Source organism: Prinia subflava, chromosome 27, assembly GCF_021018805.1.
Source record: "Prinia subflava isolate CZ2003 ecotype Zambia chromosome 27, Cam_Psub_1.2, whole genome shotgun sequence".
Taxonomy (NCBI): Eukaryota; Metazoa; Chordata; class Aves; order Passeriformes; family Cisticolidae; genus Prinia; species Prinia subflava.
In genome coordinates, this window is record NC_086273.1 from 3699999 (window position 1) to 3721317 (window position 21319).

Here is a 21319-nt window from a genome sequence, read left to right on the forward strand (position 1 = left end):
TTTACCAATTGTTCTTAAATAATTTTTGATATCTGCTTCCCCTTTGAGGTAGCTCCCTGAACTCCAGGGAGTTAACAAGAAGGGTAGCCCAAACATCATTTCATATGGCGAAGACCCTATGTCAGACCGGGGCCTAGTCCGGATTCACAAGAGCGATAGGGGCAAACACTTGAGCCAATTCATCCCCGTCTCTGTAATTAATTTTGTGAGAGTATTTTTCAGGGTTTTATTCGTCCTCTCAACTCTCCCTGAGCTTTGGGGGTGCCAAGGTGTATGCAGTCTCCATTTAACTCCCAATGCTTTAACTACTTCCTGTAACACTTGGGAGGTAAAATGTGGCCCTTTATCGGAATCAATATTATTTACCAGTCCATACCAGGGTATAATTTGTTCTAACAGTATTTTTGCTACTGTCTGGGCAGTTTCTCTTTTTGTTGGAAATGCTTCTATCCAATGTGTGAGGTGATCAACTATTACTAAGACATATTTATACCCTTGTATAGGGGGCATCTCAGTAAAATCTATTTGAACATTTTGAAATGGCCTTAAGGCCATCTCCTGGCCCCCGTGTACTGGTTTTCTCATTACTTTTTGATTCACCTTCTGACATAATGCACACCCACTCGTCACTGATTTTGCCAATCCATACACCCCTACACACAGACACTCCCTTTGGAAGTGGTCACAAAGTCCTTGTATACCCCAATGTGTTAAGTCATGTATTTCAACTAATATCTTCCAGGCCATAGTTTTATTTAAAAATGTTCGACCATCTGGTGTCCGCCATTCCCCACTTTTCCCTTGTTGTAACTGCAGTTCTCTGATGACTTTTTGCTCTTCTTCTGTATATGTAGGTTTCTTCACTTTTTCAAGTGAATTTTCCATACTCAATATCTTTATAATCTCTTCTGGGTTTATGGCAACTTCTTTTGCTACCCGGTCAGCCATCTGATTTCCTTTGACTTCATAAGAACTTCCTTTTTGGTGTCCTTTTACATGCACTACTGCTATTTCCTTTTGCTTCATCAATGATTCTAAGATTGATTTAATTACTTCTTGGTGAATTAAGTTCTTCCCTTTTGAATTTATGTATCTTCTCTCCTCCCAAATTTTCCCGAAGACGTGCACAATTCCAAAGGCGTAGCGTGAATCTGTGTACACAGTTCCTTTATTTTGTTCTAACAAATCTAATCCCCGTTTCAGCGCATACACCTCGCAACATTGGGCTGACCAGTTCGCAGGTAATTTCCCTTTCTCTATGGCCTCATATTTATCTTCTCCTAGATATTCAATTACTGAATAACCAGAGACTCTCTTTCCCCCTACCACCCTGGATGATCCATCTATAAACAACATCCTCCCATAGGGAAGAGGAGTATCTTCGAGGTCTTCTCTTATCTTTGTTTGCAGGTTAATAACTTCTAAACAATCATGCTCCAGATCTGGTTCAGGTTCTCCAGAAAGAAATTGAGCGGGGTTCAGAGTTCTAGAGGTGACTAATTCCAAGTCCTTATTCATAAATATGATTTCATATTTTAAAACTCAGGAATCAGTCAGCCACTGGGGAGCTCTCTGTGATAATACTGTTTTTAAATCGTGCGGGGTATGTATTACAATCTTTCCTTGTAATGTTAACTTTTGTGCTTCTTCTATCAATATTGCTGCTGCTGCTATGATTTGTATACAATTCGGCCACCCCTTAGCTACTGGATCTAAAAGTTTTGACATATACGCCACCGGTTTCCTTTGTCCTCCCCATTCTTGTGTTAATACTCCACAGGCAATTCCTTAATCTGTGTTTACAAATAAGTCGAATTCTTTCTTAAGATCCGGTAAACTAAGCACCGGCGCAGTAGCCAATTTAGTTTTTAGATTTTCCAATTGAATTTCATCCTCCTCTGTCCATTCTACGGGCTCTGAGGATACTAGTTTATCATACAAAAATTTCACAGATTGAGAATATTGTTCTAACCACGTTTTACAGTACCAAACAATCCTAGTAGTTTCCTCAAATCTCGCTTGGTTTTTGGAGCTTGTATAGACAGGATCCCTGATATCCGTTCGGGACTTAGTTTTTTATAACCTTCCCCTATCAGATGTCCTAAATAACTCACTTGTGCCTCCACAAACTGTACCTTAGTCTTTGAAGCTTTTAGTCCTTTTCTTCCTAAAAAATTTAACAAATCTATGCTAGCCCTTCTTACCCTTTCTTCTGCTTCCCCTGACACTAATAGATCATCCACATATTGGAGTATCTGTACTCCCTCTCCACACTCAAACTGCTTCAGGAGTTCTTCTAAAGCCTGTCCAAATAAAAGTGGAGACTCAGTAAACCCCTGGGGAAGTCGTGTCCATCTAAGTTGTTGTTTTCGTTTTGTCACTGGATCCTCCCATTCAAATGCAAACCAGTCTCGACTCGCTTCTGCCAAAGGACATGCCCAGAAAGCATCCTTCAAATCTATTACTGTAAACCAAGCGTGTCTATGAGGAATTTTACTTAATAATGTGTAAGGATTTGCCACTACAGAGTACCTGGTCACTGTCTTCTTATTCACCTCCCTCAGATCTTGCACTAACCGATATTTTCCTCCGGCCTCCTTGACAGCTAAAATCGGTGTGTTATGCGGTGACATACATGGTTCTAAAATCTTTCCTGCTAAAAGCTGCTCTATTACTGAAGCGAGCCCTCTTCTGGCCACGGTGGACAAGGGGTATTGTTTAACTCGGATGGGATGGTCTACTTCTTGCATTTTAACTTCTATAGGTGGGATTTCTAAATATCCATAACTTCCTTCCACAGCCCATACATCTGAATTAATCTCTATTAAATCACTCGCAGTTAACTTCATCAATTTAACTACCATTTTCCCTTCTTCTGGTATAATCCCTACCCTCAGTCTCACTTGTAAATCCCTTCCCAACAGATTTCCATTCACTTTTGGTAAATATACAAAGTCATTCAATACTTCCCTTGCATTCCCTCTGATTTCAACCTCTTTCAACACCGAGGCTAAACAGGGTTCCCCTTCAGCTCCCAAAATAGAACATAACTCTTTCCCAGGCCTTATTCCCTTTGGGAGTGTACATAAACTGGATTTTTCAGCTCCCGTGTCAACCAAAAATTCAAACTCTTCCCGGTAGGGACCCACTTCTAGCTTTACTATGGGCTCTTTACGATGGTCTTCGGCGTCCCTTAATGGATAGAGCCCATGACACCCCTAGTCGGTGTTATCCCCTTCCCCCTTTAATATCTTTTCCAGGAGATCCTGTTCTCTGGCTATAGCCCCATCGAATGATTCTTTCTGGCAGTCTCTCCTTAAATGCCCGATCTCCCCGCAGTAGAAACACCTCCTCCCTTCCCCTGGCTTCTGAGGGGTCTCCCATGGCGCTAAATCTCTCCTCTTCTCACTCCCCCAGAAACTTCCTCCCCTTGGCTTCCCCTGCTGTCCTAGAACCCCCTTCATACTTTCTTTGGTGACAGCTACCATAATTTTGGCTTTACTCCTGACCTTTTCTTCATCCCTTCTTAAATAAACCTTTAAAGCTTCTTTCAACAACTCATTAATTTCCTTCTCTTGCCAATCTTCTATTTTCTCTAATTTTCTTCTAATATCGGGCCAAGACTTTGTTACAAATTGCACCTTTAATAACGCCTGTCCTTTAAGGCTATCGGGATCTAGATTCGAACACTGTTGAAAATTCTGTCTTAGTCTATTTAGCCATGCAGAAGGAGTTTCCCCTTTCTCTTGTGTTCCGTCAAAAGCCAGTCTGGTATTGCTACTGCGGGGCACTGCCTCTTTTATTCCTTTTATAATCAGGGCCCTATAATCATCCATAGTCCTCCAATCCCTTTCTTGGTTGGGATCCCACCGCGGATTAGTTAAGAGTAGTTTATGGTCACCTGGAGGGCCTGTACGATTCTCTCTTTCCCAAACTTTAATTCCGGCTGTCCGTATTAATCTCACCTCTTCTGGATTAAACAAAATCCCTAGAACTGAGTTCATCTCCTCCCATGTATATGTATTTGGTCCTAGAAATTGGTCCACCTGTTTTGCCACCCCAACAGGATCCTGTATCAAATTCTTTATTTCTTTCTTAAATCCCCTCACCTCTGACGCCATTAGTGGCGCATTTACGAAATCTACTCCCCCTATCATTCCCCCCATAGGGACCTCCCTCAAGGGGAATAGTTTCACTTTCGATCGAGTATTATGGGATGGTCCTCCTGGCAAATCTTCTACTTGTGGAGTGGAGGTTGGGACTAAAATTTGTTGGTTCTGGGGAGGAGTATTTGTGTTATTCAATAGGTCTACTTCCCAGTGCAAGGGTGGTGTAGGCACTACAGAAGGTGTTGGGGTCGCACTGGGTTTTAATATTTGGGGTAAGTTTGAGGATGGGGACTGACCAGTTTCCGGCAACAAGGGATGGGCTAGGGGGAGTCCTGGTGACAGGGGAACGGATTGCATCTGAGGGGACAACGCTGGTGGCGACATCGATTGGGTAGATTGGGTTGGGGAAGACACTGACGGTGGCAGCATAGGTTGGCTCAAGGGGTACGATGGTGATGGGGATGTAGGTTGGATTAGAGGATTAGGAGTTTGGGGAATACTGGGATAACTTGGGAGAGGTAGGTGATCAAGTGGATCCCACTTAGAACTCTTCAATTCCTCCTCCCTTTCGCCTTCTCCTTCCTCTAACTTCTCTAATTTACAGATCTTTACCCCTTTCTTCCTCATCACTATCTTTTCCCAGCCAGTAGCATATTGGAGTTGTTCTTCATCCACATCCTTTCGCGACTTCAAATATTGTTTCAACTGTGCGCACATCCACTGATCTTCCGTGCTGCACCATGGCCACCCTCCTGCCAATTCCAAGGTAGGCCACACTTTCATACAATAGTGTACCATTTTTATTTTGTCTAAGTCTCTTGTCGATTCACAGCTTTCCCATACATCCAACACTTGCCCTAAGGGGCTCTCTGGTGGAATACTCTTCCATTCTTGTTCCTTCCTCTTCCCTTGATTTCTCTCTTTGCTCATACATGCATTCTCTCTTGAGTCTAAAACCAAACAGAATACGGTGCCCTTACTCGAACTGAAACCTTACACTAGGGCAACTTAACCAAAAAACAGCGACTCTTCTTTTAACCAAACTTCCTAAGGTGCCTCTACTCAAAAGGAAATTAACGACAGGCAACTCAAACTTCAAATTCCCATTCACTCCTTGACACTAAAAGTAGACTATTAACATAAAGCCTCACTACTTCTAGTATGCTAGAAGTAGTCTGTTTGCTTAGGTTTCACTACTTCTAGTATCCTCTCCTTCCCCTCAATACCGCTGATAGTCCCAGCCAGTACTGATTGACAACTAAGCAAGAATCTGTTGTCCCTAACAGGACTCACTTCCCCTTAGTGTACTCTCTCCCTCTCTTACACTATAAACGTCCTGTCGCTGACATCCACAGCTCCCCAGGCGCTCGGGGATAACCTAGTCACGCAGCCAGCGTATTATAGTATAACAAGCAGCTCATTTGCTCTATTTCCCTAACCTTAGGATTTCCTGCCCTTAAAATCCTCAGCTCTCACTCACACAGTAAGTCAGGGCCACTGGCCTTCGTGCAACCTTTCCTTACTGCCTCTCTCACTCTGGCACCCCGGACACTACCTCACTCACTCCGCAGACCCACTGCCGACATCCACGGGGTACTCTGCGCCCCTCTGAGTAGTCCCTCGGTCACCAGACTCACGCACAACCTTTCGGCTGCCAGTCCCACCCTGGGGACTGTATTGCCCACTCACTCCGTGGTTCTTCGAACCACCGGTCCCCCTTGACCGCTTAACTCACACTCTCACTTCACTCACTCTGTAGTTCCGGGTCGGTACCCTCTCTCACTCCCCGTACCTCGGCAGTTGTCCCTAAGCAGCCTCACCACACTGTTTGGGCCCCTGGGCCTCAACTACTGTCGGTACGGTGCGCGCCTCTTAGGCACTACGTGCGCTTGGAGCAGCCTAAGCAGCCTATCCCTTTTGGGTGTTATGGTTGGGGCGGCCTGTTCCTACATCCACAGCCTGACGTGTCACTCACCCTTTAAGCTTCCCTCCACACGTCCGGAGGGGGGGGGGTCTACTACTCCCCTGGAGGCACCTCTCTCATCCAATCGTCTCTCACTTCCCCACGGTCACGGCCGGCCCACTCACGTGAGTCCGGAAAAGCAGTACTGGTGGGTCCTCACTCGCTTGGGGAGTCCGGCTGCCGGGCCCCCTCTCACGCACACACCACTCGCTCGCCTCCACTCCCACCACTGAGGGGTCTTACCAATCCTTGGCACTCCTCTGTGTTGTCTTCTTCCCCGCTGTCTCCCGGCGCTGTTGTCTTCGCCGCTGTCCTGGTGCCTTCTGGGTCCCATGTCGTCCACTTTGCCAATTGTCCCACGAAGGTCCGAGGCGGGCGGCCGTCCCGTCATCGGATCCTCTTCGGTGGGCGTGGCGATCCCGGATGAGTCCCCCAAGCTGCTATGAATGGGCCAGGAGACCTTCTGCTCTAAAGAAATGCCTTTATTAAATCAGCTCTCTTAGGGGTGGGAGCTCGAGGGGCTGTGCACACCACCGCTGCTCCCACAGAGACACCGCACAGGAGGAGGAGTCTTCGAATCTGCTGCTCACGCCGCAGAGTCGTGGCTTCTGCCCTCGCAGGACTGCGCAGGAACGCCTACCATGGCTCACAGACTCTAGGGGTGTCACTGTCTCTCAGTACCTTTGGTGAGGGTGAGGAAGCAGAAGACTCTGGCTGACAGCTGGATGACTTGCTGACCCATCGGTGTCACTTGCAGGCCCCAGTCTGGTGTTGGTCAGTCGCTTTAAGGAGTTATTTACTCCCACTGGACTTCCTGGTGAGCAGTGTACCTCGGGAGCTCTGAGGTCTTTGCATTGGGGCTGGGTCAGCAGCAGCTTGGTAGACAGACAGAATGTAGCACAAGCATTGCTTGGCAACTCCATGGGCAGGCGGGGAGCAGCAGAGGCGGTGTCTGGTTGCTTGACAAGACAGGTGGGGAGCAGCGGAGGCAGTACACAGTAGGAGGGAAGGAATTGAGGGACAGGAACTGGGGTCACAGAACTTGGAACTGTAATACAGTAAGTCAATTACAAAACAGGTAAGTTTAACACATTCAACTCTTTAGTTAACATATTTTCTAATTTGAGACGTTCATCTCACCAGATGCAGGGATGGCCCCAGGCTGGCACAGGTGACCTTGAGGCTCTGCAGGGCCCAGGCCCAGCGGCTGTGCCAGAGTCAGGGCTGAGGTCACACTCTGTGGGCTGGGGCAGAGCCCAGGCACAAATCAGCCCTGGCCCAGCAGCTCTGCAGTGGTGGCCACCAGGCCGGGTGCCCAGGGAGCCTTCTGGCCATGGCCTGCAGGGAGCTGCTGCTGCTGCCAAGGTGCCTTTGGTGTGCCAGGCTCTCCCTGCACAGCTCCCAGCACGGCCCTCTGCCCTTGTGCCCGAGCCCTTCCCTGTCTTGGGGCTGGCCTGGGGCTGTTCCTGCAGCGGGGCCTGGCCTGGCCATGGCACAGCAAAGGCAGTTCCTGCTGCAGCAGGAGGCTCTGCCTGCAATGGGCTCCAACAACCCCAACAAGGCCCTGCTTGCAAAGCCCCCAGGGGGAAATGAAGAGCAGGGTCATGCTGCTTTTGGGGTGAATAATGCTGAACCCAGCCTGACTCCTCCATCCCAAAGTTCCACATCCTGAGAGGGAGCTGAAGCTGTGGCAGAGCTGGTCAAATCCCCAGAGAAAGGAACAACCAAGGGACACCACTGAGAGCTTCTGCAGAGCTGCTGAGCTGGCACAGCCTGGGCACATCTGACTGACAGGGCAGCACTGCAGACTAGAAAAGCCCCATCCCAAATTTTAACTGCAGCATCTACTGACATTTCACTTCTTGGTGGGTGTGAAGATCCCTCCCTGGAGTGGAGACACCCCTCAAGGTCACTGCCTGAGGCTGAGCTAGAGATTTGTCCACAGTCATTGGTCTGGGGCAGTGACACCCATCTCTACTTAATAACTGGATTTGCTTTAATACAATTGCTTCAAAATTGCTTTCTAGTGCACTATATTAAAATAGATGTTACAGCTCCTGTTCTGTGGAGTAAATAATCATGATTAACACCTTTTTGTCTAATCATGATAATCTTTATATATATAAATACTTCTGGTTTGTCATCCTCATTGTTGAGGGACAAAGTTGTACAAAGGTACAATTCCACCTCTATAATCCTTTACACATAAATCCTTGACAAATTCTGGGGCTGGGATTGGATCCAGGCACTCCCAGGCTCCTCTCACAGAAGAAGTTTAGAAAGACTGGGCGTCCTGGTTTGGGGGAGCTTGGGGGTATAATTGGGGTGTTGGGGCTCCTTTCTGCACCTCCTGACCCAACAGGAGCTTCTCTACTAAACTGTGCCTGAAGCTGCCACTCTGCCCATGACAGGAACCCCTGTGTCTGTGACATCCCAGCTCTTTGGCAGCCTGGACACTCCTGGGATGTCCCCTGGAACCCCTGTGAGTGTCTGTGACATCCCGGCTCTTTGGCAGCCTGAACACTCCTGGGATGTCCCCTGGAGCCCCTGTGAGTGTCTGTGACATCCTGGCTCTTTGGCAGCCTGGACACTCCTGGGATGTCCCCTGGAGCCCCTGTGAGTGTCTGTGACCTCGCTGTTCTTCAGGAGCACAGGGATGTCACCACTGGACTCCTGACACTGCCTGTGACAAATTGGCTCCTTGGCAGTGTAGACACACCTCTGTTATCACTGTGCAGCCCTGTGACTGTCACCTCATGACCCTTGGGAAGATTAAGGACCCCTGGGATGTCACCATGGAGCCCCTGTGACTGAGTGTGACCAAAGAGATCTTCAGGAGCCCAGAGACCCCTGAGATGTCACCACTGAGCCCCAGTGCCTGCAAATGAACTCACAGCTCTTTCGCAGCTGGAAACCCCTGGAATCTATTCAATCTGCTCTGCTGAGGATGGATCCTAAGGAACTTGGAGGTTCCCTGATGAATTTTAGTTCTCCAGAGGCTTGTTCATTCTTCAGCTCTTCAGTTCAGGAATTCAGTACCATTAACATTTCAAAACACCCTAAATAAGAACACCCCCTGGGAATAATTTAATTTTAAATCTTCTATTCCTCTGTGGTTAACTGTACAAATTTCAGAAGTGCGTTCAAAGAGAATACACCAGATTTCTTTAAATTGCCAGGACATTTTGTCTATTTAATTTTCCTGTTTATAGATTGATATCAGCAATCTCCAGGTGATATTGATCCCATGATCGTCCTAAGACACTCTGGATAGATCTGAAAATCAACACCCTTCATGGCTGACAATCAATCACACTTTGTCCCTACCCCCACCTCACCATTCCCTCATCCAAGCCCTGGGACTCAGAGCAGCCTTGTGCAAATCTGAGCTTTCTCCACTCCAGGCTGTGCCTGCAGCTTTCAGCTCCTTGGCACCAACTCCCACCTGCTTTCCTTGCAGAAGGAGCTGCCTGAGACACTGAGGGATGTTCATTTATTGTCAGCCAACAAAACCAAGGGGAGGCACAGCTCCATGAAAAACACAAGTCCAGCCAGTGACACAAACAGAGGGGAAGATCAGCATTTCTTCTCCTGCAGTTCCAGGAAATTCCTGGTGTCTCCTGGTGATAAGACTTCGACATTTCTTCAAAGTGCTCAAATGACCCAGCTAATGAAGATGTGCTCGTGCACCTCACATGCTGCAGGTCCCCTACAGCTCTGCAGGGCTCCTGTCCCATCTGCTGTGCCCCAGTCTGAAACAGGGACCAGCATTGTCCCAGGATCAGTAGAGAGCTGAATTGGAAAGGACCTCAGCAAGTCAGCAGCCCAAGCTGTCAGAAACTGGGTCAGACCAAGTGGTTGAAGGCTGGATTTGGTGTGGATTGGAAAATCCCAAAGGACAGGGAGGGGGCAGCATCTCAGCACCTGGCTGAGCCCATGGGAACAAAGGTTTCCTCCTGTCCTGGCTGAACCTCCCCTCTTTCACCCCATCCTCATTGTCTTTTGTCTCCCACCAGGCCCCCGGTGAAGAGCCTGGCTCTGTGTTCTCCATCCCCTCCTGGGTGGCACTGCCAGGCTGGCATGAGGAGCCCCTCAGCCTTCCCTGCTTGGGGCTGGACAAGCCCAGCTCCCTCAGCCTCTGCTCACAGCCAAAGGGCTCCAGCCCCACCTTGGAGCCCTTCCCTGGCCCTGCTGCAGCTGCCAGACATCTTTCCTACCCTGGGGAACCCAAGCCAGGCCACAGTGCCCTGGATAATGCAGGTCCTTGGTGTCCTGGTGACACAGCGCAGCCCCTTGTGCCCGTGTCAGGCTCTGGGCTGGATCCTGTGGAACATCCTTTGGTGGAGGCTGTGGCACCAGGAGCACCGGGGGGATACCGGGGGAGAGGGGAGCCCGCTGGGCATGAACAGCATTGGACTTGTGTGGGGGGAACTGTGAGGGGGGCTGGGGCAGAGTGACCAACCCAGTGACCTCACACAGCCCCCTGTGATGTCACACAGCCCCCTGTGATGTCACAACCAACTCTGTGATGTCATAGTCTGCTGTATGATGTCAGACCTCTGTCCTGTGATGTCACAGAGATGGCCTATGATGTAAAAGCATCTCATTGTCCTCACATAACCCACTCTGTGATGTCATAGCCCACTCTGTGACCTCATGTTACCAGATGATAAATGGTCTGCACCTGGTGAGCTCATACAATGCTTGTTCTCCAAAACCACTGGCCCATGGAAACCACACAGTGCCCATTGTGTAAGAAGGGGAACTGGAAGTTCACCAGCCTCAGTGTCCTGCCAGCTCAGCCAGGCCGACTGGAACATTGGGGTCTGTGACCTCCAGGGACCACCAGAGTGACCCCCAGGAAAGAAGAGTGCAGAAAAAAGGGGAGGGAAAATATGTTAATGATTTCAGGGAAATGATTATCATGTGTATGTTTAGTGCAGGACAATCAGTGAACATGTATGCAAAATGCAGAATATAAACAGAAACTTTCCTGTACTCAGTACTCACGGCTTTGGGAGGAGCTATCCTCCCGTGCATCCAGACAAATAAAGAATGCTGCTTCTTAATGCTACATTGGTGTTAAGGAGTTTTTAATTTTACAAAATTTTTGGTAACATTCCCACTGCCAAGGAAAGCTCTGTCTGCTGCTGTTCACAAGCAGAGAAGGGCTGGTGGGAGATTTGGTGGTCAGTGGTTGTCTGGGGTCCAGTGACCATGAAATAATCAAGTTTGATATATTCTGTGAAAGAAGGAGGGATATTAACCAAACTTCTGCACTGCAGTATTGGAGGGCAGACTTCGGCCTATTCAGGTACTGGATCAGGTACTGACTGTCTTACAGGAAATAGCCCTTATAATAAAGTGGTCCTGCAAGGATGGACACACTTCAAGGAAGTAATCTTCAGGGAGAAGGAGCAGCGTATCCCATTGTGCTAAAAGATGAGCCAGAGAAGAAAATGACTGCTGTGGCGGCCCATCAAATTTTGTGGGATCTCAAAGAAAAAAAGAGGGTGCATCAACATTGGAGAGATGGTCAGATAACTCTGGAAGAGTTCAAGAATGTTTCTAGGTCATGCAGAAAGAAAAGCAGAGAGGTGATAATCCAGCCTGAGCTTAACCTCTCAACTTCTGTTAATAATAATAGAAAATATTTCTACAAACAAATTTATAGCAAAAGGTTTGATAACGAGAACTTCTACTCTTTATTGGACGCAGAGGGGAAAAGAGTAACTAATGATGAGGAGAAGGCTGAGGTAGTTTTCACTTTGTTTCCCTCAGTTTTTAACAATAACAGAGGATGTCCTCAGGACAAGTGTTCTCGTGAGCTGGTAGATGGGCACAGGGAGCAGAAGAGCCCCCCTGCAATCCAGCAGGAAGCAGCTGGGGACCTGCTGAGCCACTCAGATGCTCACAGGTGTCTCTGGGACCAGATGGGATCCATGCTAGGGCCATGAGGGAGCTGCTGGATGAGCTCCCCCAGCTGCTCTCCATCATTTCTCCTCAGTCCTGGCTCAGCAGGGAGGGCCCAGAGGACTGGAGGTGCCAATGGGAGCCCATCCCCAAGAAGGGCTGCAAGGAGGATGTGGGGAACTGCAGGCCTGTCAGCCTGCCCTGGGTGCCCAGCAAGGGGATGGAACAGATCCCCTTGAGAGCCATCCCAGGGCACCCCCAGGATGGCCCAGGGATCAGAGGCAGCCAGCGGGGATTGCAAGATCTGCACTGAGGATCTGCAGGAGGGGATTGAGTCCAGCATCAGCAAATTTGCAGGTGACACCAAGCTGGGTGTGAGTGTGGATGTGCTGGAGGGTAGGAGGGCTGTGCACAGGGCCCTGCACAGGCTGGATCCAGGGCCCAAATCCAACAGGCTGAGGCTGAACAAGACCAAGGGCCGGGTCCTGCACTTTGGCCACAACAAGCCCTGCAGTGCTGCAGGCTGGGGACAGAGTGGCTGGACAGTGGGCAGGCAGAAAGGGACGTGGGGCAGTGCTGGACAGCAGGCTGGACATGAGGCAGCAGTGTGGGCAGGTGGGCAAGAAGGCCAATGGCTCCTGGCCTGGATCAGGAATGGTGTGGGCAGCAGGAGCAGGGCAGGGATTCTTCCCCTGTGCTGGGCACTGGTGAGGCTGCACCTTGAGTGCTGTGTCCAGTTCTGGGCCCCCAATTTAGGAAGGACATGGAGGGGCTGGAGCGTGTCCAGAGAAGGGCAACAAGGCTGGTGAGGGGTGTGGAACACAAGTGCTGTGAGGAGTGGCTGAGGGAGCTGGGGTTGTTTATCCTGGAGAAGAGGAGGCTCAGGGGAGACAAGGTGGTGTCAGGGCACAGGTTGGACTTGATGATCTCCAGGGTCTTTCCCAACCTTGCTGATTCTGTGAAACCACCCTTGGAGCAGTTGCAGGATGAGCCCTGGGCCTCCTGTTCAGAAGGTGCAGCAGCCCAGGTCCCTCAGCTTCTCCTCACAGCCCCAGAGCCCATCCTGTCAGTCCTGCAGAGCCTCTGCAGCCCCTCCTCATTGTCCAGAGCAGGGAGCCCCACAGGCAGACACAGCAGGGCAGATGTGCCCCCCTGGCCTGTGGTGCCTCTGGCAAGGGAGCAGCAGGAGGCCCTGCAGGAGCCTGCAGACAATTCCTGAAGCACTTGGAGGATGATCCTGCTCCCCAAGGGACGTTCCCATGGTGTGATGCTGTTTGCCCCCAGCCTGCCCATGGCCAGCCTGGGGCTGCTGACGGGGCTTTTCTGTGCTGAGCATTGGCCTGGCCGTGTTGTGGAGAGAGCCTGGGCAAGGAGCCTGCAGCCCCCAGGCCCTGGCCTGAGGCGTCAGCGCTGCCCCAGCAGTGCCCATGGCCTGTCCCTGCTGCAGCCCCGGCACTGCCACCCCCAGCCCTGTGCCCGGCCCCGAGAGCACTCAGGCCCTACAGCAACAGCAGGGCCAGGAGGGCAGCGGGGCAGGGCCACGGCAGCAGCACTGGCAACACCAAGTGCTGCTGCTGCTGGCCACAGCTGCTGTGCCAGCACTGATCTGCCCCAGCTCTGCACACAGACATTGCTGCTGCAGCCACAGAGAAGGGAACAAAGGGGGGATCTCTGAAGAAAACTTTCAGGAGGTCCTTTAGTTCATTTAAAGCAACTGAGAATACAGCCCCTCTATGGCACAGTCTGGCCACAGCAAAGGTGGAGAGAAAAAACATCAGAAAGACACAAACAATGACATTTCCTTGTGGACAACATTTAAAAAGTCAAACATAGAAAAACAACCTCAAAAATGACACCAGGAAGTAGTATCAAAGATGACTTTTATTACAAATTATTTACAGAAATTGGCCAGCAGTTTAATGTTTCTGAAATCGTACAGTGATCAGTGTCCACACTGCAGCCTTGAGCTCCTGGTTCCTCAGGCTGTAGATGAGGGGGTTCAGGGCTGGAGGCACCACCGAGTACAGAACTGACAGGGACAGATCCAGGGATGGGGAGGAAATGGAGGGGGGCTTCAGGTAGGCAAATGTGCCAGTGCTGAGAAACAGGGAGATCACAGCCAGGTGAGGGAGGCAGGTGGAAAAGGCTTTGTGCCGTCCCTGCTCAGAGGGGATCCTCAGCACAGCCCTGAAGATCTGCACATAGGAGAAAACAATGAACACAAAACAGCCAAATATTAAGGAGGCAGAAACCACAGTAATCACAAATTCCCTGAGGTAGGATTTGTTGCAGGAGAGCTTGAGGATGTGTGAGATTTCACAAAAGAACTGGCCCAGGGCATTGCCATGGCACAGAGGCAGGGAAAATGTATTGGCCGTGTGCAGCAGAGCATTGAGAAAGGCACTGGCCCAGGCAGCTGCTGCCATGTGGGCACAAGCTCTGCTGCCCAGGAGGGTCCCGTAGTGCAGGGGTTTGCAGATGGACACGTAGCGGTCGTAGCACATGACTGTGAGGAGGAAATACTGAGTTCCCAGAAAGAAGATAAGCAGAAACACCTGAGCAGCACATCCTTCATAGGAGATGTTGCTGGTGTCCCAGAGGGAATTGTGCATGGCTTTGGGGACAGTGGTGAGGATGGAGCCCAGGTCGCTGAGGGCCAGGTGGAGCAGGAAGAAGAACATGGGGCTGTGCAGGAGGTGGCCGCAGGCTACGGCGCTGATGATGAGGCCGTTGGCCAGGAGGGCAGCCAGGGAGATGGCCAGGAAGAGGCAGAAGTGCAGGAGCTGCAGCTGCCGCGTGTGTGCCAATGGCAGCAGGAGGAAGTGGCTGATGGAGCTGCTGTTGGACATTTCTTAACTCTGGGCATCATGGACTGTTGAAAGAAGACATTGACAAGCTGGGATCATTTTATTTGAGTCAGTCCTATGTATTGTATTTGGAATCCTCTAAAAATCACTTTTATTCTTGTGAACGAATTTTCCTAAACTTTTTTATGTTTAGGTATCTGCAGCTGCTTAGTTACTGATGCATTTTAAGCATTACTCACAGCCTGAAGACTGGGGAGCCCAGATGGAAAGCAGAGCTCCCTCTGCCCCAGTGCAGTCAGAGCTGCTGGTCCCCACAGAGGTGCCCTTTGTTCATTACACCTCCCTCTATTTCAGTGTGATTGCACTTGAAAGTTTTCTGAAAAATAAAGTGGACTATCTGAAACTTGCAATTTCAAAATAAATTTCCCTAAATTCTTCTCTCCTTTGTTTTCTCTGTTCATTTACAGATAGGGATATCACGGATTATTCTGGCTCTCTCATGCCTGGAGTTGTGCCTACCGGGAGCTGTTTCTCTCCATCCAAGCCTTGTCCCTGCCACTGCTCCCAGAGCCCAGCCCAGCCCTGGGGGCTCAGCTCTGCCCTGCACACCCCTCCCAGCTCACGGCACTGCCCAGGGGCATCTCCCTGGCACCAGGGCCTTAAGGGCAGCTCACACAAACACAGATGCTGCAAGCCAAGGTGCTGCTGCTGCTGTCTGTAGCTAGAGGGGGGTGAGGAGGCACTTTCTGAGGGAGATCTGAGGCACATCTGCTGATCCCCAGGGTGACAGTGCAGGAGTGTCAGTGACACAGACAACCCTGACAGCCCCTTTCCCTTTCCTTCATGAGAAAGCTGAGAGCAGCCCTGGCCATGCAGCACCATCTCCACAGCAGCAGGAATCTGCCCTGATGGGGGTGGCTCCTTCCACTTCCAACTTCTCCCCACAGTCCATGGAGAGCTCCCAAGCAGGCTGAGAGCTGCCCCTGGCAGGTGGCAGATGCCCTGGGCTGGCCAAGAGCCCTCAGGGCTGCAGCACCTGCTCTGCACCACAGCCCTGGGCAGCCCTGGCTGCAGCCCCAGCTTCAGCCCCTGCAGCCGTCCCTGGCAGCAGGAGCCGTCCTGCCCTGTCCCTCTGACGGTGCCCAGGGCAGGCCCGCTCTGGAGCACATCCTCCCCCAAAGCAGCAAGGGCAGCAGAGCCATCCTTACAGTCACCTCAGTGCTGTCCTGGCTCAGCTTCAGGAGATCCCTGCGGCCACACACTTACCCTGTCACAAGTGGTGAAGATTTCTCCACGAAGAAGCTCAGAATTCTCCTTCCAGTTTCTTTGAGCCTTTGTCTGCTTCATTCCTCTCAGGTACCTGCAGGCAGTGTCCTCAGCCCTGCTGGGCTGGGAGAAGAACGTCTCCTCAGGAGAAATGTCTTTTTAAAGCTTTTCTTGGTTGCCAGGAGCTGTCTCTGTGCCAGGAGCCCAGCCCAGCTCAGCAGCAAAGAAAAGGTGCAAGGACTTTAATGAGCCTCTTGGGGCTTTTGGTGTTGTTTACATCAGACTCAGTCCCTGAGAGAGTGTTCAATAAACTTCTCAAGAACTCAAAATTGAATTAAAATACTGGAATTTCTTCAAGTTTAATTGGTCCCACTAAGAGACATGACTGAGAAAGTGTCTCCAAGTTCTAGTAGGAGCAGAACACTGCAGGCAGTGATGACAGGTGGGCACAAACAAGGCAAAGGTGTCTCTGATGCTGACCAAACCTGGATGTGTTTCAGGAATGCCAAGGACCAAGGCCTGAGCCCCAGCCCCTGCCAAGGCAGATCCTGTCCCTCCCTCCTTGCTCAGGGCTCTTCCCGGGCCACTGGGATGTGGGGATGTGCAATGCCAAGGGCAGCACCATGGGGCGGCCCCTGCCAGGCTGCTGAGCAGGGACAAGGAGGCAATGAGGCCCCAGGCCTGCAAGGGTCACTTGTCCCCTCCTGATGCCTCAGGCCCAGGGCCAGCAGCCATGGCCCAAGGGCTGCAGGAGTTGGCTGTGTCAGGGCCTTTCAGCTGCTGCCCATGCCTGTGCCCTGTGCAGCCCAGGCTGTGCTACGGTGTCCATGGCCTGCGCCTCTGTCCCTGCAGGCTGTCGTCATCCCCCGGCTGCCCCACCTGGCTGGGCCCTTCCTTTGCTGACAGCTCTGCGTCCTGCCTGCCTCTGCCTGGGCACACAGAGCCTTGGGCTGCTCCAGACTCCTGCTGGGGGATGTGTTGCATCACAGCCCTGTCCTGGCAGGGAAATTCCTTTCTCCTCATGTCCCTGTTCAATCCAAGATCCAGGTGAGGGCTGGAGGGAAGGAAAGGATGGCACCACAACTTCCCATGTCCAACCCAGCAGGGATGTGACAGCTCTTTTAACACAATCCCTCCTTGCCAATGTTCTTACTTTGCTGAGGCTTTGCTCTAGCAAAGGAAAACTCCTTTCTCAGGTTACCTTTCCTGCTCAGCCAGACACCTCAAGTTCCTCAGTAGAAGAGAATTCCAGAGTTCACATGGGCAGGCACAGAAGGGGGAGATTTCCCTCTTAACATATGCCCCCATTCCAGTTTTTGCATTCAAGCATCTCCAGTCCCTCTGTTTTGGTTTCCACCTCTAAATGCAATTCCAGGAGCTCTGTTCATGCCCAGCCACAGCAGGTGACACAAGCACAGGGCACTGGCAGTGGGACATTTGCAGGGAGCGCCTTCAGCGAGTGCTGGGGGCTGGAACTGAGTGCAGAAAACACCCGGGGGCCTCCAAGGCACCAAGGCAAAAGGAACAAAGTTTCAGTTCTTGCCCTGCTAGGGAGAACCAAAATCTCTACTTTTCACCCCAAGATTCCATTGCCAGGTGTTCTCCAACCCCAAGAGGAGACCCCTGAGGGGCACTGAAATGAGCCCCTCCCTGTGGTGCAGGAGGGTTCGGGGCAGAGGAGGGGCTGCAGGAGCTGGGACACGGCTGAGATGCAGCTGCCCCAGCGGTGCCTCCGGGCTGGCAGGGCCGTGGTCACTCAGGGTCAGTGGCCGGTCAGTTGCATTGGCTGGACACGGGTGTGGACACTTCCCTTGGAGCGTCTCCAGGGATGGAATGTTGGGGCTGTCACTGTTGTGTCACACAGACGGGAACGCTGGGGCTGCCCTGCTCCTGCCCCACCCAACAGCTCTGCCAGCGCCTGCAGGGGACACAAAGGCTGAGCCAAAGGGTGAGAATTGCACAATGGGCTGAGCTGGGAGGGAGCCACGGGATCATGGAGTCCAAGCCCTGGCCCTGTCCAGGACAGCCCAACAATCCCAGCCTGTGCATCCCTGGGAGCAGTGTCCAAAGGCTCCTGGAGCTCTGGCAGCTTTGGGGCTGTGAGCATTCCCTGGGGAGCCTGGTCAGTGCCTGAGCCCCTGTGGGGGAAGAAGCTTTTGCTGCTCTCCAGCCCAGCCCTGCCCTGGCCCAGCCCCAGCTGTTCCCTCGGGTGCTGTCCCTGCTCCCCCGGGGCAGAGGTCGGAGCTGCCCCCGCGCTGCCCCTCGGGAGGAGCCGCAGCCCCTGGGGAGCTCTGAGCTGCGTCTGCTCTGCTGCAGCTGAACAAACCCAGCGCCCTCAGAGCTCCAGGGAAAGGTCCTGCCCCTGCCTCAGGGCTTGGCCAGTGCCACCGGGAGAAAATCAACTTCCAACTTTTGCCCCACCATAGGGAGGAGCAGCAATTCTTGGATCAGAGAGTGGGGTGGAATGGCGTGTCACTGGTTGGATGGCACGGCCTCGCACGTCCCAGCTCGGTGGCACTCCCAGAGCCCCTTGGAGATGAGTGTCAGCTCCCACGGGGACAGCGCTGGCAGCCGTGGCTTCACCAAGTCCTGAGCGGTGCCGGTGGCCACGGTGCTGATGAAGGTGGAGGCCGTGCTGGGCACGGGGCCCCGTCAGCCCCAGATCTGTGGGGCAGGGGCTGCACCCCCTCCTCAGGGTCCCCTGGCATGGGGTGACCCCTGTCCTCACCTGAGGGTCCTGCTGGAGGCACAGGCCAGGAACAGCCCTGGCAGCCCTGTGGTCATGTCTGAGATGTCAAGGACCAGGCAGAGCATGGACTGTGCAGGGAAGGAGCTGCAGAGAGGGGCAGGGCTGAAGGGGGACCCCAAACCCCCTGGAACCCCCTGAACCTCAATCCCACTGCCTTGGGGATTCTAAAGGGGGACCCCAACAACCTCCCACCCAACTGTATGGAGGGTGCCAGAGGGGCTGGTACCTGGTTGGGAGCAGTCATGGTTCAAGCAAGGAGGGGATCCTGTGCTTGTCTTCAACAGGGGTTCCTGGCTGTGGGCTCTGGATTCCGGCTGTGGGCTTGAGGTCCTGCTGTGGGTTTGAGGTACCAGCCATGAACTTGAGGTCCTGGCTGTGGGCTCAGTGTTCTTTGCCCATCCTTGCTGGGTGTCCCAGCCCCACTCTCAGTCCCCAGGTGTGCTGCCCATGTGCAACCTGCTCTTCATCCGTGCCATGGGGGATCTGAGCAGCTTGTTTCCTCCCAACTACCTCTGCACCATCAACAAGTCCTGCAGCCAGGTGGTGATGTCCAGGATCAGGTACAGCCCCAGCCTGGCTCTGATGGCTGATTGGGGTTGTGCTCTCTTGGAGACGCAGCACTGAGACCCCTCTGCTGTCCCCATCAGGTTCTTCTTCCCCAGCTGGTGCAGACTGGGACAGTCCCACCATTTCCAGCTGCTGAATGCCTGGGCCAGCCCTGTCCTGGACTATCCTATCACTGATTACCTCTTCAACCAGGTGAGCCCTCCCAGGCTGCCTCCTTCTCCCATTCTCCCTATTCCTCCTCCTTCTTCCCCTCCTCCTCTTCCTCAACCTCTTCCCACCATTACCTGCGGGATGTGGATCCTCTTACCTGACTCACCTGCAGCTGATCATGGTCTTCCCACAGTGGGCACAGGGTACCCCAGATTGCCCAGATGGGCACTGTGTCACACCCCTGGGACAGCCTGACAGCCCTCAGGACAGCTTGGAACCTGTCAGGGCAGCCTGGTACCCACAGGGACAGCCCAGGATCACTGGGGACAGCCTGGCAGCCACTGCACAACCTGGCACCCAGGGGGACACTGGGACACCCACAGGGACAGCCCTGCATTGCTGAGACAGCCTGGCAGCCACTGCACAGCCTGACATCCCTGGGGACACCCCGCCACACACCTCTGCCTCCTATCCCAGGCAGCTGCAAGGTGCTGGTGGTGGCTGTGGCACAGGTCTCACTTGTGGGGATGTGGGTGGCAGCGGTGTCACCCCGGGGTGTCCCCACAGAAGCTGCAGCACTTGTGGCACATCCCCGACATCGCCGACATCAGCACCGAGCAGGCGGCGAGCCGGGGGCGGCCCCGTGGAGAACCGGCTCGGCCCCCTCCCTGTGCTGGGGTGACTTGATGGTGCTTGTATCCCCAATGGTCTGCTCTGGTTGTGCTGTATATTGAGTTCTGTGCCTTTCAGACTGGTTCTGAGAGCCAAGGGGGAGAAAGAAGCAGCGCTGAGTTTGTTTGCAGAAACAGCACTCCCTCCTGCACATTGCAGCTCCTGGACGGTGTTCGTCTGAAGCACGGACAGACTGCGGGACAGAGATTGCCTTTGCTTTCAGTCAGTTTGAGCTAGCTGAGGCAGAGAAGTTCCCTGCACTGTTTGTTTCTTTTTTTCTTGGGACTGTTTCAACCTGTCCTGGACTAAGAAACCCAGAGTTTCTTCATCCTACCATGCATCCTAGTTCAACAAGCATGTTTTGGGAATTTATTAGTAATTGTACCCAGTTTGTTAGAAGAAGCTTTGCAGCCTTCCCTTCCCTTCCCTTCCCTTCCCTTCCCTTCCCTTCCCTTCCCTTCCCTTCCCTTCCCTTCCCTTCCCTTCCCTTCCCTTCCCTTCCCTTCCCTTCCCTTCCCTTCCCTTCCCTTCCCTTCCCTTCCCTTCCCTTCCCTTCCCTTCCCTTCCCTTCCCTTCCCTTCCCTTCCCTTCCCTTCCCTTCCCTTCCCTTCCCTTCCCTTCCCTTCCCTTCCCTTCCCTTCCCTCTTGCCTTGCCTTGCCTTGCCTTGCCTTGCCTTGCCTTGCCTTGCCTTGCCTTGCCTTGCCTTGCCTTGCCTTGCCTTGCCTTGCCTTGCCTCTTTTTTTTAAAATCAAGTACATCACTTTTGGAGAGTGTTCAGTTTCCCCTGAATGTTGAAGAGACCACCTTCCTGGTATTTCATCTGGTGAGCTTCCTCTGTATGGTTTGCAGTTTCTCCAGAATGAGGGCTGAGATTTCCAGAGGGGCTGGTGAGGCCCCTGACCCAGAAGTAGACCCAGGTGTGGAGAATCCTGAATGGTGTGGAGAATGGGAGAGAATGGGCCAAACCTTGAAGGAATTTTCTGACCCTATAGCCTGGGGCTTTTCACGTGAACAAATTCCAAACCCAGCTGAGGTGGGGAAATACTTAAAACAGAAGTGCCAGGATGATTCCAAGGAGAAAAGGATCATTGCAATGAGCTGGGCCCTGGCATGTGCTTATGG

At 52.3% G+C, this 21319-nt stretch overlaps 2 protein-coding genes across 2 annotated transcripts in view; both read right to left on the reverse strand.

Annotated features, from left to right (window-relative positions):
• The window catches only part of LOC134562449 (olfactory receptor 14J1-like), a 184659-nt gene that overhangs the window by 113490 nt on the left and 49850 nt on the right, over positions 1 to 21319 (reverse strand). Inside the window, exon 2 of the mRNA XM_063419843.1 lies at positions 19034 to 19140. Coding sequence (XP_063275913.1) covers positions 19034 to 19140 — 107 coding nt within the window. The remainder of the gene's footprint in view (positions 1 to 19033; positions 19141 to 21319) is intronic.
• LOC134562288 (olfactory receptor 14J1-like) lies at positions 13902 to 15005 on the reverse strand. The gene has a single exon (XM_063419674.1). The coding sequence runs from the start codon at positions 14832 to 14834 to the stop codon at positions 13902 to 13904; it is 933 nt and encodes a 310-aa protein (XP_063275744.1). The 5' UTR covers positions 14835 to 15005.

Excerpts from the sequence above, each read along its gene's own strand:
- LOC134562288 (XM_063419674.1), bottom strand. The coding sequence starts at position 14,834 with ATGTCCAACAGCAGCTCCATCAGCCACTTCCTCCTGCTGCCATTGGCA.